The sequence below is a fragment of the Felis catus genome, chromosome A2 (genome assembly GCF_018350175.1).
Source record: "Felis catus isolate Fca126 chromosome A2, F.catus_Fca126_mat1.0, whole genome shotgun sequence".
NCBI classification, from domain to species: Eukaryota; Metazoa; Chordata; class Mammalia; order Carnivora; family Felidae; genus Felis; species Felis catus.
The window spans coordinates 156,418,698-156,446,180 of record NC_058369.1 but is presented as its reverse complement, the minus strand read 5'-3'; the positions used below and the strand labels follow the sequence as shown (position 1 = coordinate 156,446,180).

Sequence of the window (27,483 nt, the reverse complement as noted above, 5' to 3'; positions counted from 1 at the left end):
GTGTGATATGGGATGTCAGATTTTACCTACTTACGCTTTTGTGGATGCTTTTATTTTAGCAAACCTTGCTTGGTTGAAAGGTTGAAAATGATTGCCTTAGAAATTATGTGCCTCAAAGCCAGGAGAAAGCGCTGGCTGCCCTTCTGGCCAGCATGGACCAGTCTGGTTCTTCACAAAATAGGTTTGTTCTTACCGTGCTGTAGTCGTACCAACGGGCTCTGGGAAAATAAGCTTGGATCTCAAAAGTGTTCTGAAACATAAAATTGACACGTTGTTATGTGTACTCTAATAATCTTGATTTTAAACATTCTTTCTGTAGAACTTAGGCTAAAAAAATGGTAATTTTATTAATGGTTTTAAGAGTTTGGGAAGTGTAGTCAAAAAAAGATCTGGGAAAATTCTTCAGACACATTGAAAAATACATTTTTTAAAAAGGTAATCTTTATAAGATGCAGGGTAACAAGACACTAGAGTGAAAAATCAGCTGGTGTTGTGAAGTTATCATTAATGGAGAGTTTGAAAGAAAATGATTTCCTGGGGCTCAGTTGGTTAGGCGTCTGACTTTGGCTCAGGTCATGGCCTCACGGTTCGTGCGTTTGAGACCCGCTTCAGGCTCTGTGCTGACAGCTGGGAGCCTGGAGCCTCCTTCCCAGCCTGGAGCTGGGAGCCTGGAGCCTCTGTGTCTCCTGGAGACACAGATTCTGTGTCTCCCTCTCTCTCCCTCTCTCTCTCTCTCTGCCCTTCTTCCACTTATGCACTCTCTTAAATAAATAAATAAATAAATAAATAAATAAATAAATAACATTTAAAAAAAGAAAAAGATCTCCTTTATTTGTTCTAGAAAGGTATTTGCCACAAAAATAGTGAGTGGAACAAAATGATCTTTAAAATGCCCTTCCTGTACTTTAGATTATGTGACTGAGGGTTTCTGATCTCTGATGGAAAACTCACACTTTCCAGCACGGGGCTGATTAAGATAGCAGGACCCAACATAAACTGACGGTCTATATCCCATGTCACTCTGTCATTTGTAAACCTTAAAAAAAAAACAAACAAAAACAAAGCATGAAAAATCCGGGAAACTGTTAGGACTCTTGCAGAAAACCATTCACAAGACAGGCCAAACCTCCTTGGGGATCCAGGCTGTACTCACTCATGGAGAAGGGGTCGGACGACAGTGCTGCCCTCAACGTGAGCTTTATGCATCAAAGTGTAGAGGTAAGGCAGCAGGGCGTATCTGGTCTGAAGGACTTTTCTTGAGTACATCTCGAAGGTTGAATTCCAGGCCACAGGATCTTGTCTCTAAAGAGATAAAGGCACACGGGGCAGATACTCTTTACGCCATCGTAATGGTATCAGAAAAGGGTCAGCAGGCACATATCCCACGTGTCTGTGACGTAAATCTCACCCTTCATTGCTATCCTGCACTTTCTCTTGCCTCTAGTGTCCTACTAAACGAGTGCTTCTTGCTTCCCACTCTTAAGTGGACTCTTAAGTCCTCTGCACAGGTGTGGCCTTGGCCCTGACAGGTCTAGAGAGATGGGTCTCTGTGCCCACCGACGTAGCTTGAATGGGCTTGAGTAAAATAAAAACTCTCTAAAGAAGGTGAGTTTCTTTTCTTTTAGCCCCATGGGGAGCTATAAACCCTTCTTTCCTCATAGGCATGAATCCCCCCAAGAGATGAGCAAAAGTGTATTCTTGAAAATTGCTTAGAACTCTGGGATTGTGAACTCTGTGGATTTTCTAAGAACCGGAGGTGCTGATTTATGACTTTTCCTCAACAAATAAGTATGATATTTTGGAGGGTTAAAGAGAAGTTGTGATTTGAGGACACAAAACTGTGGCATCCACTTCTGCCTTACCCTTGTCCCGATGGTGTTGTGGTTTCTGGAAAATGGGTAAAAGGCCCCCAGCTGCATCCAGCGAAGACACATCTCATATTCGGCATTTCCAAAGAACCCACAAATATCTGCTCCTGTCTGAGACGATGCAAAACCAGAGCATGAGGTGGGACTTTTGCAGGCTGCAGACATGTTGGCATCTGACTGAACAATTAAAAATGGCCCCACTATAACTTACATAAGACATTCCAAAGAGACTGAACTCCATCATGCCTGCAATGAGAAGATACAGCCGTGTTGGGTGAAGTAGCTCTTTCGGAGGGTAGGCTTGACCTGTCTCTTCCATACCCTATTTGGAAGCCCCAGGCTGCTCATGATGAAAATACCAAAAGATGGGTATGGATTAACACTCTCACCCGCGTAGAGGGAACTCCGCTCCTGCTGCTTCCCCTGCCCACGTGGATCCTGACTAGACATAACCAGTGCGGCTACAGAGCACATGATCCAGTGCCCTCCCTGCCAGCAGAGGCCCCCGGGAGGAGGCCCACTCACCAATGATAGACTTCCTCAGCTGGTCCCACGCGGCCGTGTTGTCTCCCAGCCAGTGACCTCCCCAGCGGCCAGAAGAAGGGAACGTGGAGCGGGTGATGACGACCCCTCGCTGTCCTGTCACCGCCTGCAGGGCTCTGGATGGAGGTGAACAAGGAGGTGAACTGAGGGTGAATTTGAGGATGAACAGTCATGGAACTTAACATTACATTACATTACATTTACATTACAGAGAGTAGCTTCAGCCTGGAGGGTGAGGCAGCAATGGTGTTCCATTTGGAGCCAGAAAGCTTCTTCCCTGAAAGCATCTGCTATTTCAAGGTGATGCTAAGAGTCATGGCAAGACAACGGGAGATCTATCACCATCTAAATGTGGATTCCCTTTCTTAAAAAAACTGAATTAACTAGTTGTCTACATAGAGGTGGGAGGATGGAGTGGGGTGAGGGGTGACACAGGTGTTTATGGAACAATTACTCTAACCCAGGTATTTTCTTGGTCACCCCCATGTACACCGTCTCACAACCTCATGAAGAAGGTTTCCTTGGCCTCCTTTTACTGTTAGAAAATTGAGGCTCAGAGTTAGACAATTTGTCAAAGGACATTTAAAGAGCAAGGAGGAAGATCTAGGACCCAAATAAAAATATATATGACTATAGCTCTTTGGTAATATTCTCTCTACTACACTAGTCCTCACTAGGTCAGATAAAGTTTGCACACAAGGACAGATATGCACAAAAGATGTTCAAATATCTCTCTAAGGAAGGCGGATCTTCAGCCTGTAGCCTCAGTGAGAAAATAAAAACAATTGTGTAAGACTGAAAAATCAATGTAACAAAAGGGGAAGTCTATTAACAGATCCTCGCACATAATGCAATCCACATATTTGCTGAAGAATGCAATGCAAATCAATAGACACCGATGAATTATTCAATAAACGATGTCAGGAAGAGAGGCTAGCTACTGTGGTGGAGATTCATCCATTTAGGTCGCTTCCAATATTTCACACCAAAACAACCACGCACATGGATGGACACACACACATGCGCTAACACGTGCACACACACACACACACACACACACACACATATCCAACAGATAATGTGAAGGCCTGAAACAAGGCAGGGTTACAGAGGAAGGGTAGATGTGTCTGAGGCAAAAAGCTCGATTGTCACCATTTCAGAACCTGGAAATTAACCAGCCATAGAAAGAAATGAAAATCATCTATCCAAGAAAAACAATAAAGTCTTGGCAAGACAGTGAAGTCTGTGGCATTTGAACTTGAGGCTCTTCCCAGCTGACCCCATCCCTAGTTCAGTGGCTCCAAAATCCAGCAGCCTCAGCAGCCTCCGAGGTCTAACCTCTTTTGGGGCGCTGTTAAAAGCGCTATCCCCAGAGCACAATTAATACTGTTTTCTAGCTTCCAGCCCCCTGGCAAATCTCTATTCCCAGGGTGTTGTGGCCATTTGATTGGACTCAGAGCTCAACTCAGCAAGGAGAAAAAATTCCCAATCGAGGGATTTACCAAAACAATAACAATTTTCTGGCACCATCACAGGTACTCAGGCTGTGGTTCAAGTCAAGACAAACACAGCTTGGCTGGTTTTAGAGTAAATCCTGGAGAAGTAGAACCATGGAGAACTTTGTAAAACTCCTACATATTCCTGGGGATCGAAAAGACTGTACATGCCCAAAGCTCTGTGCACGCCCAGGAAAGAGCCATGGAAGGAGGAAGTTTCAGTGACTCACTCCTGGCTTAACTTGAAGTCCTGAGTAAGCCGGAAGTGAAAGGTAATGCTGTCTTAAGAAACCTCCCTAAGTTTGAAGGTGTGGGTTCTCAGATTTATCCCCTTGGCAAAGGGTTAAAGACATAGAGTCAAGGCATCTAACGTGACCAAGAAGGCCTTAACATTGCTTTCAGTTGGCGAAACTTGAGGTAGGCTTTTCTTTTCTTTTCTTTCTTTCTTTTTTTTTTTTTTTTGAGTTTGTTTAAGTTATCTCTATACCCAGTGTGGGGCCTGAATTTATGATCCCAAGAGTCTCATGCTCTTCCTACTGAGCCAGCTGCTCTAGGAACACACTCACTCGTAAGTGGGTCTGGTCTGGGCCCATCCGTACAGGCTGTGCACGTCATAGTGTCGCACCCGTGAGCCGTCTGGCAGGATCTGCTGACTCTCCATGCACAGGGTCTTGCTGCTAAGGCCCATGTCCCTGGACTCCAAATCTGAACAGAAATGCCAAGTTACTGCCCAAACATCTTGCTTTGTACGTTCACTAGAAATGCCCATTGTCTCGGTATTTCTCCATTTCAGTCAACGACTTTGTTACCAGTGACAGTTCCAATTTCAAGAATTATTTTGTCTATAAAAACAAAATCCTGTAACATTTCAATTAATGAAGGGTAAGGACAGGGTATAGACTTAGGAAAGCCACACTTCATTTTCCTCTGATACTTATAGAGTGCTATCAATCGCACACTTATCAGCACAATCAACTCTTCTGTTGTTATGATTGTTTCTTCCACTAGATGGTAACATTCTCAAGGGAATGGATCTTTTCAAGCAACCGTCTTAAGATCTCTACATTTTCTGATTTGTTAGTACTTGTCTGATAGGCAAATAGTAAGGGAGGAAGGAGAAAAAGGAAGGAGGGAAGAAAGAAAGGAAGGGAAGGAGGGAGGGGGGAGAGAAAGGGAGGCAGGAGTTGGTGAGTGACCAGTGACCCAGACCTCAAGAAACTTAGATTACAAATTTTGTCTCACAAACTACTGGTAAGAGGGTGAGTCACTTCCTTCCCCTGGGTTTCCGAAAGGTGAGAGGGTTCAATGTTCTGAGATACCTTGGGGGTCAGGTCCTATGATGTTCTGTTTCTGTTTGTACCACAGGACTACTAGGGTATGTCCTTCATGAAGTATCTGTGGACATGGGCAGAAAGAGTGCAGAGCCTAGATTTTCACTCTCTTAATGAAAAGACTGTGGTGTGTGTGTGTGTGTGTGTGTGTGTGCACGCGTGTGTGTGTGTGCAGCAGGTTCAAGTTTGAACAATCAGCTCATAGTTATCAATGTAATCACGTATTGCTTGGTTTCTTTTATAATACATCATGTCATTATTTCTATGCTTGATTAGTAATTTACACTTGTTCAAGGTTATTCTACTTGGGGTTTCATGTCATGTGTACAAGTGTTATCTGTCTCTAAAATTAAGCTTCACTTTGACAATAAGAGGAAAACTTTCAGAGTTTTTGAGTTGGGAAGTAATTCGATGAAGTAATCAGTTTACATACGTGGCATATAGGGTGGCTTGTTAAGACTTTTATCGCTGCAGCCCCTGACAGATCCATCCACAAAGTTTGATGGCTCATTCATGTCCTGCAATGAGTTAACAAGAAAGATTGTGTGATGTCAGAGGCAGTGCGGTCTTTACTCTGGAAGACACCGACCTAATGGAGATGAACACATCTTATTTAAGCCCTCAGCTAGTCACTTCATGGACTCTATTTACTCTAAGACATTGACCCAAAAGGACTCTAAGAACCCACATTGGTGTCAATAGACTGCCAAACTCCTAGTTTACCTGGCATTTTTAAACTTGTGAGGATTATTTCATAGTGGCAAAAATATGGAGAATATGCTGGATCCATGACCTAAGATAGATTTCTTGATCCATTTCCCCACACAAAAAGCCCAAGTTTGTTTTCCTATGTGTGAATCACTCACTTCTTATCTGTGGCCAATAGTTGCCATTATCTTCCCCTCCTCTTTCTTAGTCCACTAGCTTGGACTAATTCTGACACCAGCAGAGACCAAGCGCAAGGAGGACTGTCTCGCTTTCTGCAGTAGATGCAATCCTGAGGAGTTGTGGGTAACTCAGAAACAAAGCTGGAAATCAAATCATACTTGGGACGATTTATCACTTAATTGCAAGAAGCAGTGATTCCCGAAATGAATGTTCACTGCCTACTTTGTTAGCAGAAAGGTTAAAGTTTTGTAAAGTGAACTACCTTAAACAGGCCATACTAAGGGCAAAGGCAAGTATTTGGGGACCTATTCACTATTTTGAGTTTTCCAGCCATGTCTTCCCTCCAGCAAAACAAATACCCCAAGTAATCAGTCTCCCTGTTCCTCAGAGCTACCCACATCTCTATACTATTTGCTTTGCCTGTTTGGGCTAATCTTTCATGTGTCTGCTCTGTGTCTGTCTATCCTGAGGGTAGTGGCCAGAGAAACCTCAGGGCTGCCAGTGGGCTTATATGTTTGTCTCTGGATGAATAACGAGCTACTTTCAGCCTAGCCGAGACCTGTGATGCTCTTGACAGCTGGCCTAGAATATGCTCAGGATTTCAGGCCATTGGGCAGTGGTAAAGGAAACTGAAACACTGATATGCCTCCCACCCCTGGAAAAACACAAATAGCCATACGTCCCAGAGACATTTCAGGAAGCCCTACTCTTAAGCCCAACTGACATGTGTAACAAACATGTCAGCAGGCCTTTAAAGATGATCCTGCACCAGCACTATGGCGAGCATCTATTTTCTCTTGGATTCATGCCTTGTTGGCCCCATTTCTGCCCTGTATCACACACTCGGGCTCCCCTAGCATTAGCTTCTGGGTAGTTTGGCCAATGGGAGGCACTGGCCAGCAACTGGAGGGTGGGAGATAAGAGAAGCTGGGGTATTTATCCCTCTCCCTCTTTCTCTGGCAGCATCTCCAGTAGTGGGACATTTCTTCTATGGGCTCCAGCTTCTGCAGCATGTTTCTGGGAAGACCCACAATCATCTCTTTGCCTCTGGGGGTCCAGCACCTCAATTCTGCAACAGTGTTCCTCTCATTCTTCCACCCTTAGCTCCCTGCTTTGCTAGTCTTGAAATTGCCTCTCCATGGTTTGACTGATAGCATTTCCAAAGAAAAACCACTAAGGGGTACTTACAATCCACAATCCATCAAACTTCAAGCTCTTCTTTGGCTCTTGAGGGTTCACATAGAGCTCCTGTATTTCCTTTTTCCACCATGCAGCTGTGCTATCACGTAAGAAGTCAGGAAAAGCAACGTAGGCTCTGTACAGCTGTAAGAGTAACACATGGTTGGGTGTTCACCTGTCTGGGAAGGGGAGTCTGGGGACAAGGAAGGGGGGATGAGCAGGTGCTTGTGCAAGACAATGCCCCACTCAGGGTCTGACCTAACCTCAGCTCTGCTGTTACTGCTACAGAGTTTACTGTGAGCACAAAAAGATCAGAGAAGGCTGATTGCATTCTTCATTCTTCTAGAAGGAGGTTACATAGTCTTAAATCCCCTTTAAATGTGAGATTTGCTTTTATGACTGGGCCTTTAATCATATGAGTTGGAAAATTAAATGACTGTGTATAAATGATCGGACTTTGGAAACACAAATGTTTTTCCTACACTGGCCAAATAAAGGAGACCAGTCATCCATGGAAAAGTGAGCTGCAGAGTGAAGGGGATGCTAGATGCCCAGGCTGATATGGCAGCAACTACTGAGATCAAAACCACTACTCCTTCAAACTGGCAGGCACATTTTTTTCAGATGTAGACAATTCATTAAAAAGCCAGTGCATTCATAACCTCCCCAGTGAAAATATTCTGGACTTTCGTTCATTGTTTTTTTTTTTTTAATTTTTTTTTTCAACGTTTATTTATTTTTGGGACAGAGAGAGACAGAGCATGAACGGGGGAGGGGCAGAGAGAGAGGGAGACACAGAATCGGAAACAGGCTCCAGGCTCTGAGCCATCAGCCCAGAGCCCGACGCAGGGCTCGAACTCCCGTACCGCGAGATGGTGACCTGGCTGAAGTCGGACGCTTAACAGACTGCGCCACCCAGGCGCCCCACGTTCATTGTTTTTCAGACAACATTGGATTTAAACAAAATGCAACCCGTTACAGGCGCACACATGAAGATATTTCATTTGATTTCCTTCTACATATTTCCAGATAAGTTGTTTATTGTGTTTTCTGTTTGAGGATCTCCTTCTACCAATAAATTACCAGCTGACAACCATGCTCAAGGAGCTGCCTTAACCAAGCACTGGAATAAAATTCAGAAGGATCCAGATGTTTAGGGCAATGTGAACAAAAATCTGCACGTAACTATACCTTAACCTGAGTTTCATGGTCAAGGGTGGCATCCACATTCACATTGGGCAAATCTGGCCAAACCTAGAGAAAAAGAAAAAAAATTAAAACCTGCACAAGGCATTGCATATGGACCATGAGATGATTGTGTTAGACTCCATTGACATGCTTCTCCATATAATTCTTGGAGATCTTTGTCATTAATTAAATTGTAAGATCTGAATATATGGAATTCTGTTGGGGGGAAATAGGCTGGGGTCCCTTGACTCATTCCATAAGTCTTCAAACTCATTAAGTTCAAAAATAAAATAAACTAAATCTGTTTTAAATGGAATACTACTTGGCAATGAGAAAGAATGAAATCATGCCATTTGCAGCAACATGGATGAAACTAGAAGGTATTATGCTGAAATAAGTCAGAGAAGGACAGATATCATATGTTTTCACTCACATGTGGATCTTGAGAAACTTAACAGAAAGCCATGGGGGAAGGGAAGGGGAAAAAAATAGTTACAAACAGAGAGGGAGGGGGCAAACCACAAGAGACTCTTAAATACAGAGAACAAACTGAGGATGGATGGGGGTGGGGGGTAGGGGAAAATGGGTGATGGGCATTGAGGAGGGCACTTGTTGGGATGAGCACTGGGCGTTGTATGTAAGCCAATTTGACAATAAAGTATATTCATAAAACATATATCTGTTGAGCAATCACCTTTCAAACGATTGCTTTGCTGTCTGTCATAGACATATAACAAAATTATCTTTATAAATAACAAATTTAAAGCATGACTCTAAAGAAATAGGGTTGATTTTCATTCACAACCCATAAACTTAGACTCAGGAATCTTAAGCAGCATCGTAACTTATTGGGGACCTCTAATATACGTAACATTAAAAAATCCATAGTTTTAACCACTTGCATCTTTAACTAGAAGGACATTAACTATATAAGTGATTCATTCATTCATTCATTCATCAGACACTTACTGAGCACTTACTATGTGACAGGCACTCTACTACAATCTGTATGTACTGAGACTTAAGTAAGAAATAGTCCTTGTTTTCTAAGAGTCCACAGATAAAACAGGCATGCTGTGTTACATGCTATACTCTCTGAGAAAAACAATATAGAAAAGGGAAGAAATAGGGAGAGCGAAACTGGTCACTGAATGCTTCATAGGAGGGCAATTTGACTTGGTCTTGAAGTGCAGATATAATCTAGGTAAGCTGAGAAGGCAACATCCAAAGACACAGTAAACATGGCCTGGACCTAACACAACAGGAAGTAGCACAGTACAGTTACAGAGCAGAGTCTGAATCCCGGCTGAGAGCCACTGTCAGCCAGGGTCAGGAAGTTCATCTAAAATCCTGTTGCTATAAATCAAACAGATGAGGATTGAGTCACAAAAAGGAACTAAGGAAGACAAGAGGAAGAGGAAAATCCATAGGACTTAATGGTTTATTTAGATATGGAGGATGTTAAGGAGCATAGGTTAAAGACGAATGCAAGTTTTGAGTGTGGGTTACTACCAGACACAGATTTCAGAGCCATTCTCAGAGGAATTCTTTAGGTTTGTTACATGACCAGCTGGAATATATAAGGAGTGGAGCACCAGAATATTTCCAGACAATAAAACAAAGCTCACTGATATTTTCGACAATTAGACCTGTAACCTTGGTCTTATTAATCAGCATCAGGCAAACGTCTATGCATTCATAATTTATCAATTACCCAATATATATTTCCAAGACTTATTGACAGCCTCTTTCAATCAAGACATTCTGGTGCCGATTAATTATGGGCATCTTCTCCCAAGGCTTACCTTTCCCCAGACGATTTCATTGTTATCAGGCCACTTGATGAATACGTCGTTTTCCTGCCCTCTCTTGAATGTGGGATAATGGGTCTCGTTGCCAGAAATGGCTGGGTCCTGCAGTGAAAGGGTTTAAAACAGCAAGCATGAGGAACACATCTCCAAGACAACAAACAAAACCAAGATACCCGTAGATAATTTGCCCTAGGTCTACAAAATTACTGAGGAATAAAGTATGCTATCTGAAAACATTCCTGGAGACAAACCAGGTTAACAAGACATTACCCTCACGTGAAGAAAGCCAATTCATTGTGCTTCTACAGTATAATATCAATATTCCTTCAGACCATGAAGCTCCTTTCTTACGTCATGTCATGTCATGTCATGTCATGTCATGTCATGTCTCCATGGCCCAACCTGTGTATCAAAAGTGGCTTCCCTGTTCACCTCATCCCATACCTGACTCACTTACTCTATAGTACCCTATTTCACAACTGTCATATAAATTATCACTTTTTGAAATTATTTTTCTTTATTGTTTATTTATTGGCCATCTCTGTTCAATAGAATAAAAGCCCTGTAAGAAAAAGGATATCATCATTAATTTAGATTATACACACACATACACACACATGCTTTGTAGAAGTGATTTTCAAAGACCAGTATTTAATTCATACTTGAATGAACGAGAGAATGAATAAAAGTCAGCAAATAATCCTCTATTTTTTGGATGCCAGAAGGGAGGATCATTTGCAGATAACTACTTCTGTGTTTATCAAGATACAGCTTCCAACGCAAAATAATAAATTTATGTTCTGGATCTTAGCTCAGTTATTTGTGAGGTTTGTTAAGAAGAAATAAGTCCCCTGAGCCTCACCACTGCTGGGTAATGATACAACTGGAGGGGTTTTTGAACCTCCTAAGGTAAGGATAAGACTAGGATATAGCTGTTCCCTCTGAGGCACAGCCTGAAACAGTGAGGATTTCAGGGTATTGTTGCTATATTCATTGTATCGATCCACGGTTCTAACTCTACCAAGAGAATCATCATAATAAATTACATCCCAGTGGCACTCAGTTATGAAAAATAAATATTGCAAAGCATCACCTTTTGAAAGCCATTCTTCATTTGTTCTGTCCTTTGTTTATCTGCTTTTTAAAACTTAATTTTATTTTAAGTTTATTTATTTATTTTGAGAGAGAAAGAGAGGGAGGTGGGGAGGGGCAGAGAGAGAGAGGGAGAGAGAGAGAAGCCCCAGCAGGCTCCTCACTGTCAGCGCAGAGCCTGATGCGGGGCTCCAACACATGAAGCGTGAGATCATGACCTGAGCTGAAACCCAGAATCGGACACCTAACCGGCTGAGCCACCCAGGTGTCCTTGCTTTCTAAAAATTTAAAAAATATAATGAGAGTTTCAAAGAAAGTTGCAAAAAATGTGCAGGGAGGTCTTGCGTTACTCTTTATCTAGTTTTCCTCAATGGTTCTATTTTAAACTCATGAGCACAGAAACAGAAAATGGGCTCTAGTCTTCTAAATACCTACCAGAATGAGAACAAATCTCATGCCATTTTTCTTCATTTGGTCAATCAAGAGACCGAGGTTTTGGAAGCTGGGGCTGAGAGTGAAGTCCAGCTTCCGGTCCATGTAATCGATGTCTACATGCTGGACATCCTACAGGAAGGAGCAAGCAAGACACTGGGGCTCCTGTGGCGGTATGCCTCAGGTCACACAAACCATCCTGCCAACCCCAGCTTGGGCCCCTCCTACTTTATCCCATACTCCCCTACACTGACTTTTCAATTCTGCTGATTGAGATTGCTTTCTGATTCCTACCTACAGATCACCTGTCCCCATCTTTTTCCTGTTCCCCCAGCTGGAATTTCCTCTCCTTTCCTTCCTTCCATTCATGTTTTTACCACTTTTCAAACTTCAAACTCAGTGAGCCTATCAAACCAAGTGCTAGTTGAGTGTTCAAGGGTAGAAAGCAGGGCTTCTCTGAGAAACAGAAAAAACTGTATCTATTTCTCACCCTCTGGTAAACCTGATTGAATTTATTCACATTTAGAATTACATTATTGTATAGCTTCCTCGAATGTGTATATTTCTGCCATCCTGTTTGACTGGATGGTCCTTGAGATGAGAACCTTATCTTCCTTTTTCTCTATACACTACTAAACCTGGCTTCTGTACATGAAAGTTAATCAATCCAGGATTGTGGGATGATTGCTAAAGCGGTTAATACCTAGTTGAAAAAAAGAGATGTTTCTTTTTGTATGAAGATGAAAAATCACCCTTATGACTCTAAGTAAAACTTGTTTGAGGGAGCAGAGACTTGTGCATAAGCCAAAGCTTGGAAAACAATGAATTGACATATATATTATTAACACTGATCACCTTGGTGAGGTAGATCTCTGGACTTTTTTCATCTTTTAATTTTCCTCCCCTTTCTGATTTACATTTAATAAATTTATGGAAGAGTAGTATATAAAAAGAAAACACTTAAGGCTGGATGAATGTTTCAAATTATCTTTGATGAGAACATCATAACACTTGATTTTATTCTCATCCTCCAGTCATTAATTGTCCTCTAAACTCTCAAGAGGTGGACTGAAAGCAGAAAAAGAGCATGAGTGATGAGAAACTGATGATTATGGAGGAGAAAGGGCATGCTGTCTTTGGAATTCTGCGTGCTGACAGCAATGGACTGCCCTTTTTGGGGCTTATGAAGGAGACTAGGTTGTCTTTATACGATATGCATATACATGCTTTAGAGAAGATGAAGACTTGTTTTAACTGCGTTCCTTCATATTGGCACTTTATATCCTTCCTCTCCAAGAACAATCATAGTATAATCTAGAAATGTCTTACTACTCTTGACATGATACTCACTTAGAAGTCCCCAAAGTTCTGGCTTAAGACCAGCCACGCCTACTGGAGGATATTCCTGGCAAAAGACAGTGAGTAACTATACCCTCCAATCACAGTGCTAACTTGCTGAAGGATTAATGCATCTCTCAATTCTGAATGCTTGATTTAAAAGGGTGGCATGAAATACATTTAAAAAGCAATGTATTTCACATAAGACTAGCTCCACAGCTACAGTTTCCTTACACTGAAAGTGTCAACAGTAATTTCTCTGAAGATGTTTTCAATCCATAATTAGGCACAATTCCCCATAACTAATTAGACCACAGGCTGAGTGGGTGATCCATACATAGGGAATCTGGGCCGCCATCATTGCCTCATACAATTGGGAGATCTCCTTATCATTCTCGTATCCATAGCGACTTAGCTGGAATCCCAAGGCCCAGTATGGAGTCATTGCTGGCCGACCAATCAACTAGAATAAAGAAGAAAAATGGGTCCAGAAGACTTTTTGGGAAAGAGAAGAAAAGCCTTATACTTGATACAACTTGAGCACTTCTACTGAGCACTGTCCCATCTAAGAGGCCTCCCTCAAGAAAAATAAGAAAGTCAAATAAATATGGAATGACCATTGGCATGGGGAATTATTACTGCTTAGAGATTCTTAGAGTACTCAGCAAATAATTAAGAGACACGTGGGGTATCTGAATGCCTATATACCCCCAACACTAAAACCTGACTTTGGGGGAAGATAGCAGTAGTGTAATAGGAATACCCAAGGACCATAATAGCAAAACTCAGCCTATCTCAGTGCTAAGAATATGATAATACCCAGTAGACAATTGTTGACTTATTAATGGATAGAATGACTTCCAACCTCAGTGTACTGTTGAGTTACAAGCTCGGGGGTTGGCCCCAAAACCATATAAAAGTCCAAAATCCCTCCTGTGGTGCGGTATGTCAGGGCAGGAGTGGGCTGGAATGATACATCTGTTAAAAACAAAACAAAGAAGACGGGGAGTCCTTGGAGGTGTACGTCACCCAGACAGGGAATCTGCCCTAAAATGTGCTCTTTTCACTTTCCCTCTTGCTTTAAGTCCCTCCTCCTCTGGAAAGCCTTCTCTCACGAAGTGGAATTAGAGATGGGTTTGCAGATACCCCAAACATAACCTTAATCTCAACATCTTGTATCACTCTGTGAAAGGAAGTTAAACTGTCACAGTAAAATAAGGTCAGGCAATTTGATCAAAATGTGACCCCTAATACCTGGCCCAGAGCTCTTCATAAGTCATGAATGAATGAATGAATGAATGGTCAGTTTATCCGTCCCATTTCCCTTGCCCTTGAATTTCCCTATTTCTACTGGTATTCCAGACCCCAGGAAAATGGCCACTGCTGTTTATGGTGGTACATGGGAAACGTGCCTCTGTCTTACCCATGGCGTTGCTGTTTAGCAGGAGCACCCCATGGGCACTGCCATCCTGCTCCAGTGCCATGTAGTAGGGGTGGACGCCATAGGAATTCTTCTTGTACTGGGAGAGTCATGGCGGAGAGTAGGCAGCAATCAAAGAGAGAAAAATCCAAAGGATTGTTTCTACATCATAATCCAAACAGCAAACCTCTACTCAATATTGAAGACTGAGCACCATGTCATGTCCTTTATAAGGCTTTCCTTAACCCTCCTTTCCACCCCAAGTAAAAAACTAGGTGCCCTCCTCCTCCATTCCCTCCTTGTTTATTATTACATAATTCTGTTATAAGCACTGATTACACTGGGTTACCATTATTTCTGCATCTGTCTCTCTAGGCTATAAGCCTCTGGGGAACAGACAGTGTCTCTATGTACCTGACACATAGAACACACTAAATAAAAGTTTATGAAGTAAAATCCATAGTGTATGAGAAAAGAATATGGGTGTCTTTTAGGGACAGAAGAGCATAACATGTGGCCTAGTTCACCTGAGCACAGAATTGATCAGTATAAGGTGAGGCTGATTCATAGGGTGCTATTGGATTAAAATGTACCAAGAGAAACGGATTGATCATCTTATTCTTCTGTGCTTACCGCGGGTGGCTCATCACGAGCGAACATTCCCCACATGTTCCAGCTCATATTTCTCCTGAAAGCTGTGTGCTCAGTCTCCCCAAAGCCGTAGAGGTACTGAGAGGGGAGGCGAGTCGAAATGGAGAGGAACGTGTCGTTGAAAGTAAAGCCGGGGAGCTGAGAGTCCCAACTGCAACAGAAAGGCATACCTTAACACCACACTGATGACAGCCCAGAGCAAACACAGGACGTGTTAGGAAATTCTAGCTGATTCAGAAGCCTCCTGAATGAAGGCATGTGTGGATCCTGGTCGAAGTAATCACTACCAAGGTTCCATGTGTGCATTTTTATCTGTGATTTGCAAGGCTGAGAACTCCTTTTCTGGATCATGAGCTCCTTTAAGGCAAGGACTATGTCTCATTCATCTCTTTAGTTATCATTGTCCAGAGTATTAGTTTGAATACATGTATGAATAAACAAACAAGGTCTAAGCAAATTTACCAAGAGAAAAGTGTGAAGCTCTTAGAATAACTTTTCTGGGGGCACCTGGATGTCTCAGTCGGTTAAGTGTCCGACTTCGGTTCAGGTCATGATATCAGTTTGTGGGTTCAAGCCCTGCGTCGGGCTCTGTGCTGACAGTTCAGAGCCTGGAGCCTGCTTTGGATTCTGTGTCTCCCTCTCTCTCTGTTCCTCCCCTGCTCACACCCTGTTTCTTTCTTTCTCTCTCTCTCTCTCTCTCTCTCTCTCTCTCTCTCTCTCTCTCTCTCTCTAATAAATAAATATTTTAAAAAAGAAGAAAAAGAAAAGAAAGAGAAAAACTTTTCTGGATTGGCCAAAGGACTTCTTAGCAAAGAAGCCAACTGACAAAAGTTAGGCACACAGTCAAAGAGCAAAGGCTGCCCACATGTGTATACACAGGTGATGATATTTACTAGGATGGGGAACTTTGGTCCCAGGCAAAATCCAGACCTTCATTCCATTCCATTAAGCAGCAAGACAAAGGATGACAGATGAGAACTCTTTTCATGTTTAACATTGTGAAAATGCTTTAAATCTACAGCACTGGTAGAAGAGAAAATTGTAAGAAGTGGTGTGTCTTTCCTTAGTAAACTTTTCCCTCTCTCATTGAGTCTTCTGTTATTTTGAAATGAGGGTATATAGAGTTAACTTCTGTCCTAGGTTATCTGTCATGCATTTTTTTCTTTTTTAGAGAGAGAGAGTGGGTGAGCAGGGGAGAAGGGTAGAGGGAGACAGAGAGAAAGAGAGAAAGAGAGAGAGAGAGAGAGAGAGAGACAGAGACAGAGACAGAGACAGAGAGAATCCACGCTGAGCGTGGAGCCCGACATGGGGCTTGATCACATGACCCTGAGATCATGACCTGAGCCAAAATCGAGAGTCAGATGCTCAACTGACTGAGTCACCCAAATGCCCCTGTTGTGCTTATTAAATACAGCTTTCTTTTCTCCTTAACACAAACAATGAGTAGAACATGCATTTTTCTTTTTCTGAAATCAGGCAACACCTATTTTAAACCTCTGGTTCATTTTTCTTTTTGAGTTAGTGCCTAATAGAAAATGGAGTAATAGATCAATTCCCTGTTTAACACACACACACAAACACACACACACACACTCACATTATCTCTAAGATTAATATTTCACCTGCATTAATTAGAACCATGATAATTAGATCTAGAACCACTTTAATGAAACTAAATAAATTTTGCTTACATCACAGTGTTGGAGCTTTTTCGTTGAATCTGGATCCCAAAAGGATTGTTCTGAATCCTGACATCATACAGACGGTTTTCAGGGGAGCCAACAGGAGAGGGAGGCGTGTTCAGAGGCACTGGGACCTCGTACCTTTTGTTAGTAGCATCAAAGATCTGACAAGAGAGAAAGAAACTTTCTGATGGAATAATCTTAGACCTAAAATCCCTCATGCCAGCTCATATAATTCATTTCCCATGTTTTCTGGCCAGTTTGAATCACATGGGGAGGCATCAAATATCCCAAAGCAAACAGATGTGAAGCCTCCCCACCTACAGTGCCCGATATGGATCCTGAACTCAAAATGCTCCTAGAAATACCTATTCAAAGGCAGGGAGGGCACTTTCTCTACATAGTTTGTGAATTATGGGTATAGAATTTCATGGATAGAATATGTGTGTGTGTGTGTGTGTGTGTGTGTGTGTGTGTGTGTGTGTATGAGAATGTGAATATGAACGTGCATGTAAAGGTGTGAGATGACGTTTGGGCATATGAGTATATTTTAGAAATAGAGAACTGAGTTTTCTCTAACGTGGACTCAGATCTTAATGGTTGAACTTCAGACACTTAAGACAAGTTTTGTCTATAGCCTTGTTTCTCAAAATTGTGTTTCTCAGACCCAAAGCAGCAGTATAACCTGCAGTCTTGTTAGGAACGCAGAATCTCAGGCCTCCCTCCCATTCCCCTTTTGAATCTGAATCTTCATTTCTACAAGATCCCAGGGTGATTCATGCAATATTACAGTGTGAAAAACAATTTCTAGAGAAGAGCTGTCTAAGGCGGTATTGTCACCAGCGAGACCCTGTGACTCCCTGAATTCAGGATTGACTCACTGAACTCAGGAAACCCCTAGAAGCTTCTGCCTAACTGTCAATTTCATCTTTTAGAAATTAACTCATGGATTGCTGGAACAGGAAAAGGGACATTTGAGGAGAGGTCTGTGCAGATGAATCAGAAAGTGGAGGGTGGGTGATGGGTATTGAGGAGGGCACCTGTTGGGATGGGCACTGGGTGTTGTATGGAAACAAATTTGACAATAAATTTCATATTAAAATAAATAAATAAATAAATAAATAATAAATAAATAAAATAATGTCTGTAAATGCACTTAACAAATCAATGCAACAAAAATGTAAAAAAAAAAATAACACCTGCATTAAAAAAAAAAAGACAGTGGGGACAGTTACCTTAGCTTCATTATAATGTTAAAACCCCCCTCTGAATATTCATCCCAAGCCCTAACGAAAGGAGCCTACTCACCCCTGTTTGGGAGTCCCTGGCTTTGGAAATCCTTCCATGGGGTCTCCCTATTTGTACACATAAAGATGACCCTAGTGAGGCAACTCCACCTGACATAGTCTCTGTCTATAACCCACCAAGCAGCAAACCCACTTTGGTTCATTAACCCACCAAGCAGCAGATCCACAAGATACTTGTGGCCATTATGTACTTGAAATATGCTAGTCTGAACTGAGACTCACTATAAGTACAAAATACACACCAAAATTTAAAGAGTTAGTATGATGAAAAGATCCTAAAATATCTCAAGAATTGTATTTGGATTACACGGTGAGATAACGTTTCAGCATATTGGTTCAACAAAATGCTATTAAAATGAATTTCATTTGATATTTTTTCAAATATATTTTAGGAATGTGGCTATCAGGAAATCTATGTGGTTCACACTGTACTTCCATCAGACCAGAGCTGTGGGCCTCAAAAGTGTGGCCCCTTAACCCGCAGCATCAGCATCACCCGGAAACGTGTTAGAGAGGCAGCCTCTCGGGCTGGAAACTCCGGGGGGCAGGGCCCAGCAATCTGAGCTTTAACAAGACCTGTAGGTCATTCTGGTGCTCTCTGAAGTTTAAGAACCACTGCTAGAAAAATAACTCTAAAGGTAGAAGTGGGTTAATGCCACTATGTGAGTTTCCCACGGAGCAGACACGTTTTTCACAGGGCTGAGTAATGGTCCTTTGAGGATGCTCATGCCCGAGCACTCAGAGGTGCAGGAAATTCACAACCCTGGTGGATCCAAGGTTATGTCCTGGGTCCACCATCCTCCTAGCTCTCGGACATTTACTTCCCTGGGCTGCCATGCCTTTGTCCGTAAAATGAGGGATTTGGACACGAAGATGTTTCAGTGACTTTCATCCATATGGGGCTGTAAGAATTCCATGTTGAGGATCAGAACCTGCAACGCCTTGAAAATTACCTTGAACTGCAGCATGTTTTCTGTGTGGTAGATGACACTCAGGCGGAGGAAGCTGATCGTTGCAGAAAGAGAACCAGCAGCAGTGGCTGCTCGAGTTGATTCAGGGGTCATCAGGTGGGTGAGGTCTGTGGTGATGCCCGTGGGCAGGTACTGAATGTTACTGGCAGCATAATTAGGGATGGTGTCATAGTAACAGGTAGGTACACCAGGAACAGTTGTGTCCTGAATAAGAGGAGAAATTCTCCATCAGCCTCTAACACCCACACTTCAAGGACCTAATTACCAAGGAAGTTGGTTCACGCAGCCTGAGTCTCTTACACCATGCCCATTATTATGGGTTGAGTTATGCCCCCCCACCCACCCCACCCAAGATATGAAGTCCTACTCTGGTATCTGTTAGAGTGACCTTATTTGGAAATAGGGTCTTTGCAGATGATCAGGTTAAATGAGATCATTAGAATAGGCCTAATTCAAGATGACTGCCGTCCTTATTAAAAGGGGACATTTGGACACAGATCTGCCCCCAGTGAGAAGGCCATGTAAGGATGAAGGCAGAGATCAAGGGCGATGTTTTTTTATAAACCAAGGAAGACCAGACAGTGCCAGACAACCACCAGAAGCTGGGAGAAAGGCATAGACAGAGTCTCCCTCCCTTCTCTCAGAGGGACCCATATTTACTGACATCTTGATCTCAGATTTCTAGCTCCCTGGAGTCTGAGATAACAAATTTATGTTGTTCTAAGTCACCCAGTGTGTAGTACTTTGTTATGACAGCACCAGCAAATGAATACACCCATTTAAAAATACATGCCCATTGGCTTCCTCCCCTGGGTGAACAGGGAAGTGTCAGCAGAAAGCCTGATCTGGAGACTGGAATCTCAGGCAGGGTTCCGCCCCCCACTGCCCTCACGGCCCCCATTGTGATCTTGGGGTAGTCACTTATTTTCTCTGACTTTCATTCTCTCTGTTTTTCAAGTGATGAGAAACAGTCTTACCTTCCTGCATGGACCCGCTCATAGATGGGAAAGAATCGCTTAAAAGACTCCATACACAATGCATACCCAATGTATCATGGATGTATTTAAAATAAAAGTGGGGTTTTTAATGCTGTGGTTGGAGGAAAGAGACAGCCAGAGTGGCAATAAGTATATTTGGATTCAGGATATCTGAGGAAAACACTGGTCACCTATCACACAGAATTGGCAAAATAATTCATCGGTTGACAGAGTGTCAGTTTCCTTCTGAAGGATGATTACCGTTCAACCCATCATCATTCGGAAAGTGTTTTCTAGGTGTCTAATTACTCGTGGGGCAGTTTTTACAACTTCCCGCTCACTGTGGTGATGTGTTCCAGATCATTACCTCCCAGAGGCAGCCCCGCTTCCTGCAATGCTCCAGAGTGAGGGGGGGCTCATCAGGGTAGCAGTTGAATTTCTCCAGGTCACTGACTGGAAGTTCCCATTTAATGGAGAATTCTTGTCCAAGTACCAGTCCCTTGAGATCAGTAATCTTCACCACCTGAGGGAGGAGAAAGGAGGCTGTGGTGACAAACGAGGTGAGGTTGAGCCACCTGGTTAATGTCCTTCCCTGATGATCTTCATTCAATACCAGTTCATCCAACACCACTTTGTCATGGGATATTTGGAACATTAGCTTTTACCCTCTGGGGCTTTTGACCTCCCCGTCAGGAAAATGGACTTGGCTTATTCCTGACATTTCTCACTTCGTGGAGTCACTGTGGGATACTGAATGGGAAGGGCTGCACAGATCACAGGCAGGGCTGTCTTTTTCAGACTTTGCCCCCTGGGTGTGGTGTGCATACCTTTTAATAATGATGGCAGTAAACACACAAACTAAAACTACACTGAGCATTTATATGGGCCAAGCACCGTGACAACCACTTTGTATGCATTATTTCTATCAATCCTAGAAGGTGATGCTATGCTGCAAATACTACGGCTACCTCCATCTTACAAGATCAAAAATGAGGTGTAGAGGGGCTTAATGCTTTCTTTGCCCAAGATCTCACAGCTAGGGGACAGTGGAGCTAAGACTGGAACCCCATCCTGCCTCATTCGAGAAACCAGGCTCGTACTGTTAGCTATATGCGTTGTCAAAATGGAAGGGGGCTGCCCTAAGAAATAGTGGATTTCCTGGTGCCTGAAATACTCAACTAACAGTTGGAATCTTTTGTCAGAGATTATCGTGTAAGGGACTCCTTCAATAAGAGCAGAACTGGATTACCCCTTGTATTTTATTCAACTCTCATTTTCTATGATGGTATAAAATTAGCGTGTCTTTTATACCTTTATACCTTTTATACCTTTTACACCTATATCTTTGTGTCTGAAGCAAAGAGCGTCTTTAACTCAAATGGGAGGACAAATGTGTGAATACTCTCCAGGGCTAGGCCAAAGTATTGAATCATATTTTGACCACATCACATCTGGGATCAGCAGGTCTAGTTTTAAATCTGCCCAGAGAAGAACTGCCGTCTCTGCCTTCTGCAGTATTATAATGCAAAGAAAGCTCAGGAGTCCATATTGAGCATGCATAGGATTCTCCTTCAGCAACTTCCCTGCGATGGCATAGATTTTGCAGTGAGCCAGTAACTGCTGAAGGTCAAAAGAGCAAGGGAGAGCAGTCTGGAAGAACCTTAGGCCGGGGCTTTCGATAAGGGCCCTGAAAGGAGGGAACAATCTCGTACCTTTGATGAAACATTGTAGGTAACATTTAAAATGGGCCTGTAAGAATTCTTCAATGAAACAGTGAAATTCATAGGTTGCTTGTCCATTCCCAAGATTATGATGTCTGTAAACGTGAGGTTGTTGGGGTCCGTATAGTTATTATTTATAACCTTTGCCTGTAGACGGTTCTGGAAAAAAAAAAAAAGAAACAACACACATCTACTTAGAAACCCGGTATATCACCAAATACCACTCAACAATTTTCTTTCTGACATCTAAGCTATGTCCTTTATCTCTGAAGTTATTTTTTTTAAGTTTATTTACTTATTTTTGAAAGAGAAAGAACACACAGGAGGAGCAGAGAGAGAGGGAAAGAGAGGGAGAGAGACAGAGAATCCCAATCAGGCTCTGCACGGTCAGCGCAGAGCCCCAAGCAGGGCTCGAACTCAAGAACCGTGAGATCATGACCTGAGCCGAAACCAAGAGTTGGACGCTTATCCTACTGAGCCACCCAGGCTCCCCTATCTCTGGAGTTCTAATTGGTGCCTGTTGATCATCCCCAGGGAATTTGTTAACCCAGACTCTTAACAGTCTTCAATCTTTCAGTAACATTTCATGTTTGTTTGGGTTCACTGATTATTTATCGATTCTATTACTCAGGAAATACATTCTGGACATCACAGAATTTCCAAGTGACACTATGGGTACTCATAAAACAGACAAAAAGACATGATTACGCATAGAGACTTGTGGGCACACAAAGGTGAAGACATACACATACACACAAAGAGGGCCTAGACGACTCTTTCTTTTTATTTTAATGATAATAAGAGCTGAAATTTCTGAACCCTTACTGTGTGCCAGGCATGGTACTAAGCATCTCATTGAATTCTGACAGGAAGCTATGAGGCTAAAGCCACCGTGAGCCCCATTCTTCAGATGAGAAGACTGAGGCCAAGGGAGGCAGACCACCTACCCGGGGAGCCACAGTTCAAAGTGATGTACTTGACCTCTAACCAAGGTGGGACTAAAGACTGAAGGAAAAAAACGGGGACACTTTGATGTTTAAAAAGACTAGGCAATCCACAAATGATTTTTTTGCAAAGGTGTAAAAACAATGCAATGGAGAAAAGGGAGCCTTTTCAACAAATGGTGCTGGAGCAGTGGGCCATCCAGAGGCCCCAAGGAGAACCTGTACCTAAACCTCACATCTTGATAATAATCAACTCAAAGCAGGGGCACCTGGGTCACTCAGTCTGTTGAACATCCGACTTTGGCTCAGGTCATGATCTCACAGTTTATGAGTTCAAGCCCCGCGTCAGGCTCTGTGCTGACAGCTCAGAACCTGGAGCCTCCTTTGGATTCTGTGTCTCCCTCTCTCTCTCTGCCCCTCCCCCACTTGCGTTCTGTCTGTGTGTCTCTATCTCTCAAAAATAAATAAACATTAAAAAAATTAACTCAAGGCAGTTCACAGACTTAAAGGTAAAACTCAAAATTTGGGGGAAAAATACAGGAGAAAATATTCAAGATCTAGGGATACAAAGAGTCCTTAGAGTGGACACCAAAAAGCATAATCCATAGGGGGATCTGGGTGGCTCAGTCAGTTAAGCGTCCAACTTCAGCCCAGGTCATGATCTCATGGGTCATGGGTTCAAGCCCTGGGTCAGGCTCTCTGCTGATAGCTCAGAGCCTGGAGCCTGCTTTGGATTCTGTGTCTTCCTCTCTTTCTGCCCCTCTCCTGCTCATGATCTGTCTCTCAAAAATAAATAAACATTACAAAGAAAAGAAAAGAAAAAAGAAATCCCTACCCATGCACAGACTTCTAAGAGAATCCAACTAGAATTCTCATATGACCTGCTACCATCACTGCCTTTCTTCCTCTTGGTCCCCTCGGGAGAGAGATGAGGCAAGTAATGTTCTGTATCTTTCTGTATCTTCCAACCTCTCAAAACCACCACTTAATACCTGTGCCCAAGTTTTAGGGGCTGGAAAAGAGGACCATTATGGAAGAACCTCCAACAGGCCCCGTGCCCCTACCTACATCCCACACATGCTTGCACCCCACCAAGTACACATCCCGGAAGCTAGGACTCATCCTATCAGACTCAGAGGTAAGAATTTTTTTTCCAGAAAAATCCAAGTTCTTCACTGAAGTCATACTGATATTTGATAAACTTATTTATATATCTAACATAGATTAAAAACTATCATTTTAACTCTAATTTTTTCTGGGATTGTCACAAGCCCTGTCTCTGTTCCACATCACCAAGCATCACAGCAAACCGAAAACTCAAGAAGCAATCACAGAAAAGGATGCACACCTGTGTGCTCCTCAGTAACAGTACTTACAGAAGCGACAGAAAAATCATACAGAATATACTTTTCATCTAAAAGAGAAAGACAGAAGGGTACCTGTTATTATAGGAAGCAGAGGAGCTGTGCGGTCATGCTTTCTTCTTCATGTGGAATACCTCTGCTTCCCCAAGTTCTGCCCATTTTTCTCAAGCCTCCAAGTTTCTTGGACCGCTTCTACCAGCACTAATTGCATCCCCCTCTGAGCTCCCATGGTACTTTGTCGTGCCATTTTGCTGGCATTTCAAACATGGTGACCTCCACTTATAGTCATCCGCATGCACACTGTATCTATCCTGCTGGACCAGGAGTTCCTCGGGGGCAATGTCTACAGCTCATCCATCTTTATATCCTCTATATACAGTTCAATAATAAATAGCCAATGAATATTAAGAAATGCTAATCGTATGCAGGGCACGGCTTTTATATAATCACAGGCCACACATAAGCTTTTGTCGGTTACCTCTATGGAAATCTTACAGTGGAAAATCACACTACACAAATTAGATACTCCGCCTTGACAGTAATCAAAGCAATATTTTACAAATCTATTTACAAAACGTATTATTTGGTATTGGTAATGATACCCAGAGAAGAGAGTAATTAAGCTAAACCAAATAATGTGTGTCACTTTGGTAGAGTCAATAACATACAAGTTGCTCATCTGAAGTCTATTTTAATGCATTGTGCTTGGCTAACTGAACTTTCAGAATAAATCGGTTCCAAGCTACAGAAGCAAACACTGATGATAACAGGGTTAGTGCCATTCTGGACAGCCTACAATGACTACTTTCCACTGAGAACCCCAGGGAGGGCACCAGAGGGAAGCCTACCTTTGAATTCACCATTATCCCAGTACAGCTCTCCCTTCGCTTCTCTCTTATAGTCCAAGGCAACAATGAGTCCCAGGGGATTCTTCCGACTGTGAAAGAGCAACCCTCAATTTTCAGAGAATGAAGAAGACATAGAACTATGTTCAACCAACCCCTTTTATGCCTTAGGGACAGATGAACTCAGAGTCTATCCCAGAAATGGAGTAGATATTGACACTGTATGGAAACACAGAAGTTGGGTGTGGGTAGACAACAGAGGCTGGTTGTGAATGAGCATAACAATGGTAGAAGGAAGCCATTCCTGCCAAAGACTGGGCTTGCAATACTACTAATAATCAGCACTTACTGGGTGCTTGCCATGTGCCAAGCATTCTTCTAAGTGCCCTATGGACAATAAACCATGTCTACTATATTTTCATTTAACCTGCATGATAACACTAAAAACTCAAACCATTGTCATCCCCAGTTGACTAGTGATAGGCAGCAACACAGAAAGTAGGTTGTCCATGGCAATACATCTAATGTGTAATAGAGCTGGAGCCTGAACCTGAACTTTCTGACTCTTGACCCTGGAAGCTATGTTGACTTCCATGTGATAACACTTACCACCTATTTACCTTGCATTCTCTCATGCCTAAGGGAATCTACTTGGAGACAGTTGCTGGCCATAGGGAAATCCTCACGAATGACTGTTTTGACTGTTCCTAAAATCCGATTCAGTCCCCAAGTGAAAGGCTCTAGAAACATGGAGGAGCTGAGGCTACCTTACCCACTAAATGAACACGAAGGTGCCACTTGAGGGCTGACCTTGAGGGGAGATGGATTACTGACTGGAGATGTTTTCCCACGATCTGTCCACATTTAGTGTCCATTTGCCTGCCCCATAACACACTCCCCTTGAAGCGTCAGAGCAGTCACACCGTAGAAGAATGAGGGAGGAGCTTACCTGGCCTCTGTGGTTGTGCTGGGCTGCTGGGTGGGAAATATGAAGCCCCCACGGAGGTGAAGTCCAATCCTATCGGGTGGTAGCTGCATCTCTACCAGTTGTTTCCTCCACTGGATAGCTACTCCCTAACCAACGGAATGAGGACAGAGCACATAATGGACTGTTGGACTAGGAGGTACTGTGGAGATCATTTAGTTCAGTCACCTCATTTGCAATGAATCAGTCAGAGAAAGACAAATACTATATGATTTCACTCATATGTGGAATTTAAGAAACGAAACAGATGAACATATGGGGGGTGAGAAGAGACAGGCAAACCATAAAACAGACTCTTAACCACAGAGGACAAACTGAGGGTTGCTGGAGGGGTGTTGGATGGCGGGATGGGCTGACTGGGTGAGGGGCATTGAGTAGGGCACTCGTTGGGATGAGCACTGTGTGTTATACGTAAGTGATGAATCACTAAATTCTACTCCCCAAACAATATTACACTATATATTAACTAATTGGAATTTAAATAAAAACTTGAAACAAAAAAAAAAGGAAAGCAGAGACCCCCAAAAGCGAAGGATTGCCCAAGGCATAATTAAAGTAGATAGCAGATCTGAGACTCAAATCTGCCCTATTTCTTTATATTGTACCATGCGGTGATTCCACAATTGGGCTTTCATTCACTAGGGTATCACAGCCTCCAGCCAATTACTAGTTCTCACAGCTGCAGAGTAACCAGGTTCATAAAATGAAAATTCCTCTAAACCTACCCCAGTTATGCACATTTCATAGTATGTCTAGAAAGACCTTCTTCACAGAGAAGTACTCTCTATCAACTAAAGTTAAAGCATTGCACTGTTATCCTCCCCCAAGCTACCAGGACCATTGCCTTAGAAATGCCCTCTGCTAGAGGCTGGTCTCTGACCCAAGCGGGGCTGCCTTACTTACTGTCTCATAGTCGTACCACACGGCATCCGGTATGTATGCCTTCACTTGGTCCACACCCTAGGGAAACCCCAACAATGAGCAACATCAGCACACCCCTTACAGTTTACACAATGCCTCATATGTTTGTCTGTGCCATCTTGAGAGATGGTTGGGATCATTCCATTCTACAAGTGCAAATACAGATACTTAGAAAGTTGGGCAGTTTACTGAGAGCAGAGTTGTGCCCAGAAATTAAAATGTGGATCCTGAGAAACTGAACAGAAGACCATGGGGGAGGGAAAGGAAAAAAAAAAGTTAGAGAGGGAGGGAGGCAAACCATAAGAACCCTTAAAAACTGAGAATAGGGGCGCCTGGGTGGCGCAGTCGGTTAAGTGTCCGACTTCAGCCAGGTCACGATCTCGCGGTCCGTGAGTTCGAGCCCCGCGTCAGGCTCTGGGCTGATGGCTCAGAGCCTGGAGCCTGTTTCCGATTCTGTGTCTCCCTCTCTCTCTGCCCCTCCCCCGTTCATGCTCTGTCTCTCTCTGTCCCAAATAAATAAATAAACGTT

General features: G+C 42.8%; 1 protein-coding gene across 1 annotated transcript in view; it reads right to left on the bottom strand.

The window, feature by feature from the left end:
• The window catches only part of LOC101094837 (probable maltase-glucoamylase 2), an 86,763-nt gene that overhangs the window by 21,520 nt on the left and 37,760 nt on the right, over positions 1-27,483 (bottom strand). Inside the window, exons 18-41 of the mRNA XM_045052642.1 lie at positions 26,937-26,993; positions 25,998-26,122; positions 25,052-25,140; positions 24,216-24,253; positions 21,887-22,054; positions 20,542-20,697; positions 19,180-19,401; positions 16,929-17,083; positions 15,220-15,388; positions 14,590-14,686; positions 14,032-14,144; positions 13,504-13,629; positions 11,832-11,960; positions 10,299-10,406; positions 8,497-8,559; positions 7,315-7,449; positions 5,672-5,756; positions 4,474-4,612; positions 2,394-2,527; positions 2,080-2,114; positions 1,863-1,979; positions 1,154-1,302; positions 952-1,036; positions 194-250 (exon numbers count right to left, since the gene is read on the bottom strand). Coding sequence (XP_044908577.1) covers positions 194-250; positions 952-1,036; positions 1,154-1,302; positions 1,863-1,979; positions 2,080-2,114; positions 2,394-2,527; positions 4,474-4,612; positions 5,672-5,756; positions 7,315-7,449; positions 8,497-8,559; positions 10,299-10,406; positions 11,832-11,960; positions 13,504-13,629; positions 14,032-14,144; positions 14,590-14,686; positions 15,220-15,388; positions 16,929-17,083; positions 19,180-19,401; positions 20,542-20,697; positions 21,887-22,054; positions 24,216-24,253; positions 25,052-25,140; positions 25,998-26,122; positions 26,937-26,993 — 2,751 coding nt within the window. The remainder of the gene's footprint in view (positions 1-193; positions 251-951; positions 1,037-1,153; positions 1,303-1,862; positions 1,980-2,079; positions 2,115-2,393; positions 2,528-4,473; positions 4,613-5,671; positions 5,757-7,314; positions 7,450-8,496; positions 8,560-10,298; positions 10,407-11,831; positions 11,961-13,503; positions 13,630-14,031; positions 14,145-14,589; positions 14,687-15,219; positions 15,389-16,928; positions 17,084-19,179; positions 19,402-20,541; positions 20,698-21,886; positions 22,055-24,215; positions 24,254-25,051; positions 25,141-25,997; positions 26,123-26,936; positions 26,994-27,483) is intronic.